Below are 18,414 nucleotides of genomic sequence, written 5' to 3' on the forward strand. Positions count from 1 at the left end.
CGTCTGCCTTCGGCTCAGGTCATGATCTCAGGGTCCTGGGATCGAGTCCCGCATCGGGCTCCCTGCTCCTTGGGAGCCTGCTTCTCCCTCTGCCTTTCTCTCTTGCTCTGTCTCTCATGAATAAAAAAAAAAAAAAATCTTTAAATTAGCACATACTAGCAAAAACCACAGCTAGAATGTTAGTCATTTGAGGGGTTTCTCTACTATTGATAAGATGTAAAAACACTTAAGAAAAGAGTGTAGGGCGCCTGGGTGGCTCAGTTGGTTAAGCGACTGCCTTCAGCTCAGGTCATGATCCCAGAGTCCTGGGATCAAGTCCCGCATCGGGCTCCCTGCTCTGCGGGGAGCCTGCTTCTCCCTCTCCCACTCCCCCTGCTTGTGTTCCCTCTCTTGCTGTGTCTCTCTCTGTCAAATAAATAAAATCTTTAAAAAAAAAAAAAGAAAAGAGTGTAGATACTTCATCTATATCATCAAGAAATAAATTGAAAAATTAATTGGAAAAATACTGAAGAGTAAGAAGAACTGAGAAAAATCACCTAAAAAGTAAATATGACAAATAACAAGAAGAATCTGCACACTGACTCTCCATAAATGTGCTCACTTGTCCCAAGCAGAGAGACAGTGGAACACTTTAATTTCTGAATATTATTATTCTATGAAATTTTAAAATATACATTAGGTATCTTATACAGTTTATACATTATTATATAGAATTGTATAAACAAAACCAGGTATAATTTACTTAAAAGACACTTAAAAAAATTTTTCAAGAATAAATTAGATTGCTCTGTAGATGCAATTCCACTGTACTACATACATACATATATACACAAAAATACATATATCTACATACAAATAACATAAATACATGTTATAAACACACATAAAAACATATATATATATATGCACTTAATAGAACAAGAGATAAAAGTCCATACCATTTAGAGTTAGAAAAATAACAAAGGTACTAAAATAGTGCCAAATTACATTGGAAAGAGTAGGCCAAAAGGAATGACTTAGGAAGCTAATTTCTTATTTATTATAAAAAATAATCCAGCAATAATGTCTAGAGTTGACAAATCATGAATCAGTTATAAGCACATTATTTAAAGATATGGAAATGATCACCAGGAGAACCAAAATAGTCATCTACTTTTAATCTTTTCTCTGAGGATACTGACTGCTGTTGGGACAAAGGACTGCTAATCTTCATGCAATTTAATGTACTGTCTTGTATTTTTAATCATGAGCCTGTCCTATTTGATTATTAGAACTTTAAATCATGTTCCAGACAAATTTATCATACAAAAATTTTCACTTCATATAAATTTTAAGAGATCATATACTTTGGTCCCAGTGGAAACATATCTGTAAAAGGCGTAATAACTGCCCTATTTCACAGGTTTATTGAGAGGATTACATCAGATAATTTATGTAAAATAATCAGCAAAATCCCTAGTACACGGATTCAATAAATTTTAGCTATCATTATATTTGCATACAATAAGGTTCAACACTAATTATTAGAACTGACACTAATTCATTATGTAAAGTACCTGATAAATAAGCACTCAATAACTAATGACTGAATTAACTAATTAATGAGTCTATCCAGCTTTCAAGAAATAGATAATTATCTTCTAAGATTACCAAATAAAATAGTTACCTTGTTAACTACAGTGAAATCAGAATAAAACTAAAATCAAAACCTGACATTTATAATTTTGGGAGTGGGAGGACATCAATTTTAGAATGCTATTCCACATAGAAAGTAATTGCTTACAAGGGCCAAAATTTCCAAATCATGTCAAACTGTTTTTATACAAGGAAAGGTAGTTATTAATTCTTAACATATCTACAAAATTATTTACCAACATAATTTTTTCTTGGCACATTTAGTTATCTGGGGGCAAATAAGATTTGAATTAAAATAAAGGAAGGAAATGCTTAAATTTCCCTAGAAATAGCATTACACCATCCATTGAAAGAACATCATTCTCTATCAACAGGGACCTAAATAGAAATCAATGCCTAACTGGATAAAATAAAATTAACCTTCTATAAGACTGCAGAGAATAGGATATATAAGAGAATGAATATACAGCTGACCCTTGAACAATGCGGGGATTAAGGGTGCCAACCCCCAATGTAGTCAGAAATCCACATATAACTTTGACTCCCTAAAAATTTAATTACTAAAAGCCTACTGCTGACCAGAAGACTTACTGATAATATAAGCAGTCAATTAACACATATTCTGTATATGTATTATATATTGTATTTTTACAAAAAAGTAACCCCTGAAGAAAATGTTAGTAAGAAAACTGAGGAAGAAGAAATACACTTACAAAACTGTACATAAATTTACTGGGGGGGGGGGGGAACCCCATATATAGGCAGAACCATGCAGTTCAAAACCATGTTGTTCAAGGGTCAAGTATATATACTTATAAAATGTATGCCTTATTTACACTTGTAAATACTTTACAAATTCTATAAATATTATCTTCTCTCCAAAGGTTCGTAACCTTCAGTGTAGTAAGGAGCAACTTACCTCCTCATCTAGAGATTCAAATGGAGTAAAAGGAAGATCAAAGTGAGATAGCCAGAATTAAAAAGAAAAACAGGATGCCGGGATAACAAAGTTTCTCTCCAACAACCATATCTGCCTTTAAGCCAAAGAAGAGGTATACCTAGAATGGTCACCTCAATTTCCAAGCTTACCTGTGCATACTCTCTTTCAATGGCAGCCTTCTTCTGACTGAATGTCCTAAAAACACAAATAAAAATTCATTACTAGAAGTATAACAATAATTTTATGTAAATTTATCAACCACCCTCAGATACTACCTGGTAAACTGTGTTCAGGGAAAGGACAATATTTTATTCATTTATGTTCCTAGGTACTGCTGACAAAAATCTCTGGAGTCAGAAAATCAAATCAAACATTCAAATCCTGCCTCCACCATGTACTAGCTGTATGACCTTGGTCAAGTCACTTGACTTCTCTGTGCCTCAAAATGGGATAGTAACAGTATCCACACCATAGAGATAGTGTAAAATTTACTTAATTAAAATATAGTAAGTGCTCATAACACTGTCTAGCACACAGTAAAACTATATATGTTAACTACTTTTATGACAGTGGCTAATGCATAGTAGGCACTAAAAATGTTCATTGAACTTAACCAATGTAGAGGGAACTATAGAAAACAAAGTTAAAATTAAATTTGGGGGGCACCTGGCTGGCTCAAATGGTAAAGCATGTAACTCTTGATCTCGGGGTTGTAAGTTCGAGCCCCACGTTGGGTGTAGATTACTTAAAAATAAAATCTTTATTTAAAAAAGTCAGGGGTGTCTGAGTGGCACAGTCAGTTACATGTCTGACTATTGGTTTTGGCTAAGGTGGCGATTTCAGGGTCATGAGATCGAGCCCCACATGGGACTCCACGCTCAGTGCACAGTCTGCTTCAGACTGTCTCTCCCACTGCCCCCACCACACGCTCTCTTTCTCTCACTCTCTCTCTAAAATGAATAAAACTTTTAAAAAAGAAGAAAATCAAATTTTGATCAGCTTAGCAACATGAAAAATAGTCAAATCAATTCCTTCATTCCAGTCCTTTGTAACAAGAGTTACAAAACAAAGTACAAGGCCACTAAATGTGGTATGATGGGTGCACCCTTTCCATACATGTATTATATTTTATAGATTCTACGCTAACACTTTTCACATTTTAACATTTATGATACTGGGATTCATCTTTTAATAACGATTAGCAGTATTTTCTTCTACCTTAACAGTACATGAAATAACAGTACACCTTATAAACCATAGGCAAAGTAGTCAATGAAATTTGGTAATATTGACAATTTAGCTTAAGACTTTTCTATTAGGAGCCAGGCATCTGTACTCTTAAAAGCATTTCACTAAGGCAGAAATATCAGAATAAAATGTGAAAAATATAAAGAAAAGGGTGGGATTGGAAAAAAAAAAAAAGACAATTTAAGCCAAAGCTTCCACTTTAACAATTATTTAAACTTTACCAACATGACTATTCATTTCTTATATAAGAAAAACTACTATTTAAAATCTTACTACATTTGTTTTGAGTGAATAACTGTTATTTAGCCTTAAAAAGTAAGGAAATACCAACACATATGCTATAACAAGGATGAACCTTGAGGATATTATGCTGAATGAAGTCAGTCACAAAAAGACAAATACTCTAGGATTCCATTTATATGAGGTACTTAGAGTAGTCAAAATCATATTGATGGAAAGAACAGAGGTTGCAAGGGGCTGGAAGGAGAGGATCAGAAGACTCATTATTTAACCAGTATAGTTTCAGTTTTACAAGATGAGGGGTTCTGGAGATAGATGATGGTGATAGTTGCAGAACAATATGAAGTACTTAATACCACTAAACTGTACACTTAAAAATGGCTAACACAGTATATTTTATGTCATACATATTTTACTACAGTAAAAAAATGGAAAACATAAAGTACAGCAAGACCCTTTTCCTTAGGGGTACTGCACATTTTAAAGCATTTAACACAGTCCTTTAAAATACAATTAGTCTACTGTCCTTAAAACATATAAACTATGCATTATATACGCATATATAAATACACTCTATGCATTTATATACTGTTTTATATAACACACACACATCAAAATAGTAATTAAGTTTTCTCTGGGTAACAGAATTACAGGCTTTCAACTTTCTTCATTTGCTTTCTATTATTTTCTGATATTTTAGTAAGAATTCCTACCATTTTTAAAAAAAATTTAAGCCTTCATTTTTAAATAAATGCACACACACACACACACGCATACACCTTTTATGTACCCATGTTTTTTACTAAAATTGTACCAGAAATTATGACTAGTACTACCAAATATGTGATCTTCCCATCTACCATAAATACCCAGGCAAAAGAAACTAAAATGAACTAACTTCTACTTTCCCCATTAAAAAATCTGAAAACTTGGTGCACCTGGCTGGCTCAGTCGCTAAGCGTCTGCCTTCTGCTCAGGTCATGATCCCAGGGTCCTGGGATCGAGCCCCGCATCGGGCTCCCTGCTCGGCAGGAAGCCTGCTTCTCCCTCTCCCTCTCCCACTCCCCCTGTTTGTGTTCCCTCTCTCACTGTGTCTCTCTCTCAAATAAATAAAATCTTTAAAAAAAAAAAAATCTGAAAACTTACCCATATTTGGAAGGAGGCAGAATTTTTTAATATTTTACAAAACATGAAAGCAAAATATTTAAGCTATGAAAGCTTAGATGTAACTCATCTTGAAATAAGGATATTCAAGTGAAGTCACCAGGAAAACAGAACTCTTTTACTCTGAACATGCATATTAAGTAGTTTTAAAGTTCTCAGTGGAATTTTTAGTTGTTATGAAACAATTACATGTCTACTAAGTAATTTTCTAACAAAAGAAAACAAATCCAAGTTGACAACTAGTCAAAATCAACATCATTAATATTAGAAATCTATTTATTATAATTCACAGTCAAGAGAGCAGAACAAAAAAAAACTTCTCATAATCTCCATATAAGATGAAAAAGCATTGGTTAAAATTCAACATCAGTTTCTCATAAATACCTTTAGAAATATTAATGGGTGCTATAATTAAACAGATGGACAAGAACAAGTGATGGCAAGGACATGGAGAAATGAGAACTCTCATACAACACTGGTAGGAATGTAAAAAGATGCAGCTGCTTCAGAAAATCATAGTCAGAGTTCCTCAAAAGGTTAAACATAGAGTTACCATATGACCCAGAAGTTCTATTCCTAGGTATATACCCAGGAAAACTTAAAACATATGTCTATACAAAAACTTGTAAATGAATGTTCATAGCATTATTCATGATCGCCAAAAACTGGAAACAACCCAAATGTCCATCAACTGATAATCAGATAAAAAAGATGTGGTATATTCATATGATGGAATATTATTCAAAAAAGGAATGAAATACTGATACATGATACAATATGGATGAACCTGGAAAGCACTATGCTAAGAAGTCACATAAAAGGCCACATATTACAATATGGATGAACCTGGAAAGCACTGTGCTAAGAAGTCACATAAAAGGCCACATATTATACGACTCCATTCATATACAATGTCCCAGAATAGGCAAGCCTATAGAGACAGAAAGTAGATCAGTGGCTGCTAAGGGTTGGAGAGTTAAGTCTGCTATTATTTCAAAAATATTTTTCTTTTAACTAGATAGGTTGATTATAAAGTTCATATGGAAAAATGAACATTTAAGAATAGTTATAAACATTTTGAAAAAGAATAGTATTTAAAAAAGACCTACTCTCATCAGATAATAAAAATTAATTTAAAAAGTGACAATACTTAAGACAGCTTGGTAATGGAACATGAGTAAACAGAGAGATAATGAAACATAATCAGAAATATACCTAAGGGCGCCTGGGTGGCTCAGATGGTTGAGCGTCTGCCTTCGGCTCAGGTCATGATCCCAGAGTCCTGGGATCGAGTCCCTCATCGGGCTCTCTGCTCCTTGGGAGCCTGCTTCTCCCTCTGCTTCTCCCTCTGCCTCTCTCTCTCTCTCTCTCTGTCTCTCATGAATAAATAAATAAAAATCTTTAAAAAAAAGAACTATACCTAAAATAGAGCTACCCTACAACCCAGCAATTGCACTACTAGGTATTTATCCAAAGGATACAAACATAGTGATTCAAAGGGCCACATGCACCCCAATGTTTAGAGCAGCAATGTCTACAAGAGCCAATATATGGAAAGCCCCCAAATGTCCATTGACAGATGAATGGATAAAGATGTGGTATGTGTGTGGGTGTGTCTGTGTGTGTGTATACACACACATATATAAGCATGTGTGTGTACTGTGTATGTATGTGTGTGTGTATACATATATGTATATACATAATGGAATATTACTCAGCCATCAAAAAGAATTAAATCTTGCCATTTGCAGCAACATGGATGGAACTAAAGGGTATTATGCTAAGTGAAATAAGTCAGTCACAGAAAAACAAATATATAATTTCACTCATGTGGAATTTAAGAAACAAAACAGATGAACATAGGGGAAGGGAAGAAAAATAAAAGATGAAAACAGAGATGGAAGCAAACCATTAGAGACTCTTAACTATAGAAAACAAACTGAGGGTTGCTGGAGTGGAGGTGGGGGGGGGATGGGGTCTTTTTCCCTTTGAATCAAAATGTTCTCTTTTCCAGTTACTAAATTTTTGTGTATTTGGGTGTCTTTCTTTCTTTTTCTTTTCTTTCCTCCCTCCCTCCTCCCTCTGTCTTTCTCTCTCTCTCTCTCTCTCTCTCCCTCTTTCTTTTTTTCAGTGCCAGAAACAAATTCTTTACTCTGTACATTCCAATTCAAAGTGATTGAATGCAAGGAACTGGGTGCTTACAAAATTATTTGAGGATGTGGAGGGGGGCAAGAGGCAGGGATCCACAGGTGGACTTCACAGGTTATCAGCATAGCTGGGACCAAGAGATCAGGGAGCGTTGACTGATCTCACTACTATGACTGAGGTCTGGCCTTTGCCCTTGGCTTCTGGGGAGTAATCTCTAAACCTCTGGAATGTTATGACTGATAATAGTGTTTTTATTTACCTGGAGACTTTAGGCCCTGTCAGAAAGCCTATGCTAACAATGTGATTTATTGAGAGTGGTGTGGAGAAGAGGGGGGCTGGGACATGTGGTATGAACTCAACCTGTGAAGGAAGTGGAAATTAAGGTCAGCCCCATGGGCAGTCAATCATATCCAAGTGGCCAAACACACCTCTTCCCTTGGCTCATTTTAAACTACATCCTTTCACTATAAAAAAACACAACCTTCAGTAAACTTTCAGTGAGTTGTGTGAGTCCTTCTATGAATTATCAAATCTAAGGGTGGTCCTGGGGACCCCTGATCTTGTAAGTCATTTCAGAAGTGAGGGTGATCTTAGAGACCTCCAAACTTGCAGCTGGCATCAAAAGTGAAAGAACTGTCTTGGGGACTCCCTAACTCCATAATTCATCACCAGGATCAGAAGAACACCTAAAAATGTTCAAATTATTAATGGTGGTAGTGGAAATGGGATATCAATAACTATAATGATGAATGTTAAAAATAAACACACACACTAAATGGCTAAAATTTAAAAGACTGGTAACTATAAATATCAGTGAGAATACAGATAATGAAACTCTGTTAGTGGTGGGAATATAAAATAATACAACCACTTTGGGAAAAAGTACAGTATTTCTTATATAATTAAGCACATATCTATCTTGATGTAGCAATTTTAAAAGTAGGCATTTACCAAAAGAAATGAAAACATATGTCCCTAAAAACACAAAAATATTTATAGCACCTTTATTCACAGACAAAAATAGGAAACAGTCCAGGTGTCCATCAGTGGGATAATAGATCAACAAACAGCGACATATATCCAAACTATATAAAGAACTTCTAAAACTCAACACCCAAAAATCAAATAATCCAATTAAGAAATAGGCAGATGACATGAACAGACAACCTTTCAAAGAGACACACAGATGGCCAACAGAGACACACGAAAAGATGCTCAACATCACTCATCATCAGGGAAATACAAATCAAAACTACAATGAGAGATCACCTCACACCTATCAAAAGAGCTAAAATGAACAACCCAAGAAACAACAGGTGCTGACAAGGATGTGGAGTTAGGGGACCTCTCCTGCACTGTTAGTAGGAATGCTGGCACAATACTCAAACTATGGAAGCAGCCCAAGTGTCCATCAACTGATAATGGATAAAGAAGATGTGTTATGGGGGCACCTGGGTGGCTCAGTCGTTAAGTGTCTGCCTTCGGCTCAGGTCGTGATCCCAGGGTCCTGGGATCGAGCCCCGCATCGGGCTCCCTGCTCTGCGGGGAAGCCTGCTTCTCCCTCTCCTACTCCCCCTGCTTGTGTTCCCTCTCTCGCTATGTCTCTGTCAAATAAATAAAATCTTAAAAAAAAAAAAAAAAAGAAGATGTGTTATGTATGTGTATATAGATATAAATAATGGAATATTACTCAGCCAAAAAAAAGAATAAAATCTTGCCATTTGCAATGACATGGATGGAGGAAGGAGTATTATGCTAAGTGAAATAAGTTAGTCAGAGAAAGACAAATACCGTATGACTTCACTCATATGTGGAATTTAAGAAACAAAAACAAATGAGCAAAGGTGAGAGAGAGTAGACAGGTAAACCAAGAAATAGACTTAACTGTAGAGAACAAAATGATGGTTATCAGAGGGGAGGTGGGGGGGGATGGGTTACACAGGTGATGGGGATTAAGGAAGGCACTTGTGATGAGCACCAGGTGTTGTATGGAAGTGTTGAATTACTATATTGTACACCTGAAACTAATATTACACTGTATGTTAACTAACTGGAATTTAAATTAAAAAAAATTTTTAAGTGATATATTCTTAAAATGGAATAAAACTCAGCAATAAAAACAAATGGACTGTAAAATGACTACCACATTTTTATTATCCTGAATTAGTTCACCCCCGTTATTTTACAAATAACACTGTGTAAATGCAACTAATATCAGGATATAAAAATAATTTTTTAGCATGGACAGCAAACTGGGGTAAGGGAACCAGTACTTAAATTATCAGCATGTTGACAACTCTGTCATAATAAAACCTTTATGGGGCGCCTGGGTGGCTCAGTCAGTTAAGCCTCTGCCTTTGGTTCAGGTCATGATCCCAGGGTCCTGGGATCAAGCCCCATGTCGGGCTCCCTGCTCAGCGGGGAGCCTGCTTCTCCCTCTCCCTCTACCTCTCTCCCCTGCTTGTGCGCATGCACTCAAAAAAAATTTTTTTAAACAAAGCAAGTAGAATAAAGAACTGAAACTATACAAGTCTGGCACAGAGGAAATTATTTGGCTCCTAATAAAAATATTCACCAACAACATTCACTGAGTATCTTCTGAATTTCAGGTATTCTGCTAAACAGGTACAAGAAATATAAAGATGAGACATGGACTCTCCTCTCAAGGGATTCATGAGCACAAGGTATAAATGGATGATGCCAAGATTCACAAATGCTATCATCATAAAATGAAAAGTAGAAAGTGTTCTTATTTCTTATTAATTAGGCAACAATAGGCAAATTTATTTTCCTGCCTGTGCTTCGGTTTCCTATAAAAAGAACACCTACCTCATAGGATTATTATGAGGATGAAATGTACATATTTGTAAAGCACTCAGAACAGACTTGGTACATACTAAATGCTAGAAAGTCTTTGTTAAATAAGTGCAAATACAAAGCTGGAGAAAGAGGGTGAATATGAGGCCTGAGGCTCTAAAACTCAAGGGGGGGAGGTATGTACATTTCTTCAAGTATACTTCCTGAGGTATAAAATTTAAACCACATTTGCAACAACAAAAACAGGGGACATGGGCTAGCGGAAGGAGTTTTGCTGCTCACAGTTTGAAGAAGTAGAGGAGACAGTACTAAATTAGGAATCACACAAACAAGCTACACTAGCAGAAATTAGGCTGCTGGTGTGGCAAAAAGATAGTGAGACAGCCTACACTATGAACAGTCCTACAGCAAATCTTCTCTGGCGGAGGAGAAATGAAATAAATTCATATACACAACCCTGGTTATAAAGAAAATTACTGTAAATTTGGAAGACAGTAGCTACCCTGAGACACCTACTTCTGATATCCTAAAACGCTGTACAGGAAGAACTCTCTTCATTCAAAAATAAATAACCCAAAAAAGAAGCAGGAATAGAATATATAAATGCAAAACTTAAAAAAGGAAAAACAGTAGCCAAAGGACACTCATGAGAAAAATGCTGCCATGGAGCAGATAAAAAATGTAACCAAGGGGTGCCTGGGTGGCTCAGTCGTTAAGCATCTGCCTTCGGCTCAGGTCATGATCCCAGGGTCCTGGAATCAAGCCCCACATCGGGCTCCCTGCTCCGCATAGAGCCTGCTTCTCCCTCTCCCCCTCCCCCTACTTGTGTTCCCTCTCTCGCTGTCTCTCTGTCAAATAAATAAATAAAATCTTTTTAAAAAAAATTTTTTAAATTAAAAAAAAAATGTAACCAAATATTTTAAATGAATTTTAAAAACTTAAATAATAATTTTTAAAACTAATTGAAGCAAGTACCAGTTACAGATTGAGTTACAATGTTTAAGTGCCAAGAGAATAGCAGTCTTGTTGACTCCCCAAAACCTTAACTACTCACAGCCTCCTACTGACAGGAAGCCTTACCAATAACAGCCAATTAACACATATTTTGCATGTTATACGTATTACATATGTATTCTTACAATAAACTAAACTGGATAAAAGAAAATGTTATTAAGAAAATTATAAGGAAAATAAATTTACAGTACTGGACTATATTTATCAAAAAAAATTGGACCCACATGGTTCAAACCCATGTTGTCCAAGGGTCAACTGTATGTTACTGAGCATTTTTGTATGTGCCCCTTATCATATTAAGGAAGTTTCCTTTTATTCCTAGTTTACTGAGTGTTCTTTTAATGTATTTATTTAAAATTTTTTATTTGAGTAGCTGACACATAATGCTACATGTGTTTATATGTGTTACAATGTTTCAGGTATACAACAGTGATTCAACTTCTTTATAAATTATGCCATGACCATCACAAGTGAAGCTACTATCTGTCACCACACAATGCTATTACAATATCACTGACTATATTTTCTATGCTATGCCTTTAGTTTACTGAGCATTTTTATCACAAAAAGGTGTTAAATTTTGTCAAATGCTTTCTTTGCCTCTATTGAGATGATTATGTGGTTTTTGTCCTTTTTCTGTTCATATGGTGTACTTCATTCATTGATTTTCTTATATTGAACTTTTGCATTCCTAGGATGAATCTCACTTCATCGTACTGTATAAATCTGTAAATGTGTTGTCAGATTCGGTTTGTCAGTGTTTTGTCGAAAACCTTTGCATCAGTGTTCGTGACGGATATTAATTTTTAGTTTTCTTGTTCTTTGTCTGACTTTCATATCAGAATAATGAGGACCTCATAGAATGTGAGTGTTCCCTCCTCTTCTATTCTCTGGAAGTGTTTGAGAAGGATTAATTAACTCTTTTTTAACTGTTTGGTAAAATCCACCCATGAAGCTGTGTTGTCCTGGACTTTTTGTTGGAAAGTTTTTGATTACTGATTCAATCTTTACTTGTGAAAGGTCTGTTGAGAATTTCTATTTTTTCTTGAATCGGTTTTGGTAATTTGTATGTTTCTAGGAATTTGCCCTTTCTATCTAGGTTATCCAATTTGTTGGCATACAATTGCTCCTAGTACTCTTTTACAATACTTTTTACTTCAATGGTAGGATAGAGAGTAATGTTCCTTTTTTTTTTTAAGATTTTATTTATTTATTTGAGAGAGAGAGAGCTGCAGAGGGAGAGAGAGGAGCAGACTCCCCACTGAACAGGGAACCCAATGTGGGACCCTGGGATTATAACCTGAGCCAAAGACAGATGCTTAACTAACTGTGCCACCCAGGTGCCGTAATGTCCCTACTTTCATTTCTGATTTTAGTTATTTGCATCTTCTCTCCTTTTTTCTTGGACTAGTTAAAGGTTTGTCTCTTAAGAATCAACTTTGGTTTCGTTAATTCTCTACTGTCTTTCTATTCTCTATTTCATTTATCTCTGATCTAATCTTTATTGTTTTCTTCCTTTTGCTGGCTTTGAATTTAGTTTGCTCTTTTTCTAGTTTCTTGGGTGCAAAGTTAGGTTGATTTGAGATCTTTCTTTATTTTTAATGTAGGTGTTAGAACTATCAATTTCCCAGAGTAGTGTCACTGTATACCATAAGTTTTGGTATACTGGGTTTTTGTTTTCATTCCTGGCAAAGTATTTTCTAATTTTCCCAAGGATTTCTTTTGACCTACTAGTTGTTTAAGAATATGTTGTTAAATTTCCACATATTTGCAAACTTTTCAGTCTTCCTTCTGTTAATTGATTTCTGTAGCTTCATTCCATTGGGGTCAGAGAAGATATTTTGTATGACTGTGATCTTTTAAAATTTACTGGTAATTGTTTATGGCCCAACTTACGTTCTATCCTGGAGAATATTCCATGTGTATTTGAAAAGAATGTATATCCTGCTTTGTTGGGTAGAGTGTTCTGTATATGTTTGTGAGGCCTAGTTGGTTTATATTATTTTTCAATGAAATGGAATTGATGATCAAGAAACAAACCCAAACATCTATAGCCAACTGATTTTCAACAAGGATGCCAAGACCATTCAAAGGAGAAAGAGGAGTCTTTTCAACAAATAGTGCTAGGACAAGTGAATTTCCACTTACAAAAGAATGAAGTTGGACCCCTATCTCATTCCAAATATAAAACTTAACTCAAAATAGATCGAACACTAAATGTAACAGATAAAACTATAAATTCTTTTTTTAAACTATAAAATTCTTACAAGAGGGCGCCTGGGTGGCTCAGTTGGTTAAGCGACTGCCTTCGGCTCAGGTCATGATCCCAGGGTCCTGGGATCAAGTCCCGCATCGGGCTCCCTGCTCTGCAGGGAGCCTGCTTTTCCCTCTCCCACTCCCCCTGCTTGTGTTCCCTCTCTCGCTGTGTCTCTCTCTGTCAAATAAATAAATAAAATCTTAAAATAAAATAAAATAAAATAAAATAAAATAAAATAAAATAAAATAAAATAGAATTCTTACAAGAAAGCACAGAAGTAAGTCTTCAAGATCTCCAACTTGGCAATAGACTTTTATTTATTGTTTGTTTGAGAGAGCGGGGGGGGAGCAGAGGAGAGGGAGAGAAATCCTCAAGCAGACTCCCCACTGAGCATGGAGCCCAAAGTGGGGCTCAAACCCAGGACCCTGAGATCATGACTCGAGCCAAAGCCAAGAGCTGGACACTCAACTGACTGAGCCACCCAGGTGCCCCTTGGCAACAGATTCTTAAATGGAACACCAAAAGCATATCAACAACAACAACAAAAAATAAGTAAAATGAACTTTACCAAAATTAAAGATGTTTGTGCATCAAAGGACATTATCAAGAATATGAAAAGAAGGGGTGCCTGGCTGACTCAGTAGATAGAACATGTATGAGACTCTTGACCTTGGAGTTTTAAGTTCGAGACCCACACTGGGTGTAGAGATTACTTAAAATAGTAAAAAAAGGGGCGCCTGGGTGGCTCAGATGGTTAAGCGTCTGCCTTTGGCTCAGGTCATGATCCCAGGGTCCTGGGATCAAAGTCCCACATCGGGCTCCTGACTCAGTGGGGAGTCTGCTTCTTCCTCTCCCTCTGCCTCTCCCACTGCTCATGCTCTCTCGCTCTCTCTGTATCTCTGTGTCTCAAATGAATAAATAAAATCTTTAAAAAATAATAATAAAAAAATAAAATAAAATAAAATAGTAAAAAAAAAGGGGGGGTATGAAAAGAACAGATTGGTAAAAGTATTTGCAAATCATATAACTGATAATGGTTTAATATCCAGAATACATAAAGAACTCTTACAAATCTACAGCAAAGAGACAAACAGGCCAATTTTAAAAAGGGCAAAGATATTAAATATACATTTCTCCACAGGAAATATACAAATGGCCAATGAGCACACAAAAGCACATAAAAAAGATGTTCAACATCCATTAGTCCACTAGGAAAATGCAAATCAAAACCACCATGAGATATCACTTCACACCCACTAGAATGGTTATAAAACAAAAACAAAATGGAAAAGAGCAAGTACTAGACCAGGATGTGGAGAAATAAGAACCCTCCTATATTACCGATGAGAATGTAAAATGGTGCACCTGCTATGGAAAACAGCTTGGCACATCCTCAAAAAGCTAAACACAGAATTACTATATGCTGTAACAATTCCACTCCTCGGAATATACTGAAAAGAACTGAAAATAGATATTAAAACAAAAGTTTATAGACAAAAGTTCATTGCAGCATTATTCATAATAGCCAAAAAGTGGAAACAACCCAAATGTCCATCAACAGCTCAATAAATAAAATGTGGTATATTCATATAATGAACTATTACTTAGCCGCAGAAAGTAATACTGATATATACTATAACATGGATGAACCTCAAAAACACTATGCTACATGAAAGAAGCCAGTCACAAATGGCCACTGTATTTGTAAGGTTCTCCAGAGAAACAGGACCAATATGATGTGTGTATGTATAAAATGAGATTTACTTTAAGGAATTGGCTCACATGATTATGGAGGCTGGCAAATCTAAAATCTGCAAGGTGGGATAATAGACTAGAAACCAAGAGAAAAGTCAGTGCTGCAATTTAAGTCAAAGGTCATCAGGTTAAAGACTCACAAAGGAGCTGATGATGCCGTTCAAGTCCAAAGGCCATCTGCTGCAGAATTATCTTACTTGGGAAGGAGGCCAGTCTTTTGTTCTATTCAGGCCTTCTGCTAATTATATGACGCCCATCCATAATATGGTGAGCAATCTGCTTTACTCAAATTCCACTGACTTAAATGTTAGTCTCATACAAAAACATCTTCAGAAAAACATTCAGAATAATGATTGACCCATATCTGGGCACTGTGGACCAGCCAAGTTGACATAAAAATTAAACAACACAGCTACACACTATATGATTCCATTTACAGGAAATGTTCAGAGAAGACAAATCTACAGAAATAAAAAGGAGATTAATCATTGTCATGAGCTTAGCTAGGGAAGGAGGTGAAATAGTGAGTGACTGCTTATTTGTATGGGGTTTCTTTTTGGGGTAATAAAAATGTTCCGGAGTTAATGGTGATACTTGTACAACACTGTGAATATACTAGAAGCCACCCACTGTACACTTTAAAATGGTTAAATAAGTATAACTTTCTGTTATGTTCATTTTACTTTAATTTTAATTAAAAAAAAAATAACTTATTGATGTATCCTGGGAATAAGATGTGGGTCCAAAAGTAAGAGTGGGTCCAAAAGCTCCACTTGGTGAATCAATGGGCCTTAAAAACAGATAGCAGATTGTGTTCCTGCTCTCGCTCTCTGTCAAATAAATAAATAAATAAAATCTTTAAAAAAAAAAAAAAAAGATAGCAGAAGTAAACTACTGAATTCCTAAGGGCTCCAAAAGCAGTATGCAAACAGCCAGAAAAGAGAAAAATACACGGATCGAGGAAGTGCAAGGTGGAACCACGGGAGTCCACAGGAAGTGCAAAGAACCTATAGAAGTGCTCCAAAAATTTGGCAATCTAGATGAAATGGGACAAATTCCTTGAAGAACACAACCAAAAATAGAAAACTTGAAAAGCCCTACAACAATTTAAAGTGTAATTTGTAATTAAAAGCTAAATGTCTATGCTACCCAAAGCAATCTACACATTCAATACAAACCCTATCAAAATACCATCAGCATTTTTCATAGAGCAGGAACAAACAATCCTAAAATTTGTATGGAACCAGAAAAGACCCTGAACAGCCAAAGTAATGTTGAAAAAGAAAACCAAAACTGGTGGCATCATAATTCCATACTTGCAGCTCTATTACAAAGCTGTAATCATCAAGACAGTATAGTACTGACACAAAAACAGACACACAGATCAATGGAACAGAATAGAGAGCCCAGAAATGGACCCTCAACTCTATGGTCAACTCATCTTCGACAAAGCAGGAAAGAATGTCCAATGGAAAAAAGACAGTCTCTTCAACAAATGGTGTTGGGAAAATTGGACAGCCCCATGCAGAAGAATGAAACTGGACCATTTCCTTACACCATATACAGACTCAAAATGGATGAAAGACCTCAACGTGAGACAGGAATTCATCAAAATCCTAGAGGAGAACACAGGCAGCAACCTCTTTGACCTCAGCTGTAGCAAATTCTTGCTAGACACGTCTCCAGAGGCAAGGGAAACAAAAGTAAAAATGAACTATTGGGACTTCATCAAGATAAAAAGCTTCTGCACAGCAAAGGAAACAGTCAACAAAACCAAGACAACCGACAGAATGGGGGAAGATATTTGTAAATGACTTATCAGATAAAGGGCTAGTATCCAAAACCTATAAAGAACTTATCATTTAACACCCAAAAAACAAAAAATCCAGTCAAGAAATGGGCAGAAGAAGTGAACAGACATTTGTCCAAAGAAGACGTACAAATGGCCAACAGACGCATGAAAAAATGCTCAACATCACGCGGCATCAGGGAAATACAAGTCATACCACAATGAGAACCACCTCACACCAGTCAGAATGGCTAAAATTAACAACTCAGGAAACAACAGATGTTGGTGAGGATACATAGAAAGGGGAACCCTCTTACACTGTTGGTGGAAATGCAAACTGGTACAGCCACTCTGGAAAACAGTATAGAGGTTCCTCAAAAAATTAAAAATAGAGCTAAACTATAACCCAGCAATTGCACTACTAGATATTTATCCAAAGGATACAAACATAGTGATTCAAAGGGGCACATGTACCCCAATGTTTATAGCAGCAATGTCCACAATAGCCAAAATATGGAAAGCCCCCAAATGTCCATTGACAGATAAATGGATAAAGAAGATGTGATATATATATAATGGAATATTAATCAACCATCAAAAAAATGAAATCTTGCCATTTGCAAAGATGTGGATGGAACCACAGGGTATTATGCTAAGTGAAATAAGTCAGTCAGAGAAAGACAAATACGATATGATTTTATTCATATGTGGAACTGAAGAAACAAAACAGATGAACATAGGGGAAGGGAAGGAAAATAAAGTTAAGATGAAAACAGAGGAAAGCAAACCATTAGAGACTCTTAACTACAGGAAACAAACCAAGGGTTGCTGGAGGGGTGAGATGGGTTAATTGGGTGATGGGCATTAAGGAGGGCACTTGATGTAATGAACACTGGGTGTTATATGCAACTGCTTAGTCACTAAATTCTACTTCTGAAACTAGTAATACAGTACATGTCAACTAAATTGAATTTATATTAAAAATTTTTTTAAATAGTTCATCTCTCAAAAGCAAAAACCGCAGGCCTAGATGGCTTCACTGGTTAATTCTATCAAACATTTAAGAAATAACAGCATCATGGGGCGCCTGGGTGGCTCAGTCAGTTAAGCGGCTGCCTTCAGCCCAGGTCATGATTCCAGGGTCCTGGGATCAAGCCCCATGTCGGGCTCCCTGCTGAGCGGGGAGCCTGCTTCTCCCTCTCCCTCTACCTGCTGCTCCCCCTGCTTGTACTTTAATAAAAAATAAAAAATCTTAAAAAAAAAAAAAGAAAAGAAAAGAAATAACAGCATCATATATAAACTCTTCCAGAAAGCAGAAAAGAGAACACTTTCTCACTCATTTTATGAGGCCAGTATTACCCCTACACAAAAACTTAGAAAGACAGCATCGAAAAACAAAAATTCTAC

The 18,414-nt window shown here is 36.1% G+C and overlaps 1 protein-coding gene across 3 annotated transcripts in view; it reads right to left on the reverse strand.

Annotated features, from left to right (window-relative positions):
* FCHSD2 (FCH and double SH3 domains 2) overlaps nucleotides 1-18,414 on the reverse strand; it is a 304,207-nt gene that overhangs the window by 249,721 nt on the left and 36,072 nt on the right. For all 3 annotated transcript variants that reach the window (XM_034995346.1, XM_034995345.1, XM_034995343.1), the window contains exon 3: nucleotides 2,725-2,770. In XM_034995346.1, coding sequence (XP_034851237.1) covers nucleotides 2,725-2,770 — 46 coding nt within the window. The remainder of the gene's footprint in view (nucleotides 1-2,724; nucleotides 2,771-18,414) is intronic.

The sequence above is a fragment of the Mirounga leonina genome, unplaced genomic scaffold (genome assembly GCF_011800145.1).
Source record: "Mirounga leonina isolate KUSES-001 unplaced genomic scaffold, KU_Mleo_1.0 Mir_92, whole genome shotgun sequence".
In the NCBI taxonomy this organism is placed as follows: Eukaryota; Metazoa; Chordata; class Mammalia; order Carnivora; family Phocidae; genus Mirounga; species Mirounga leonina.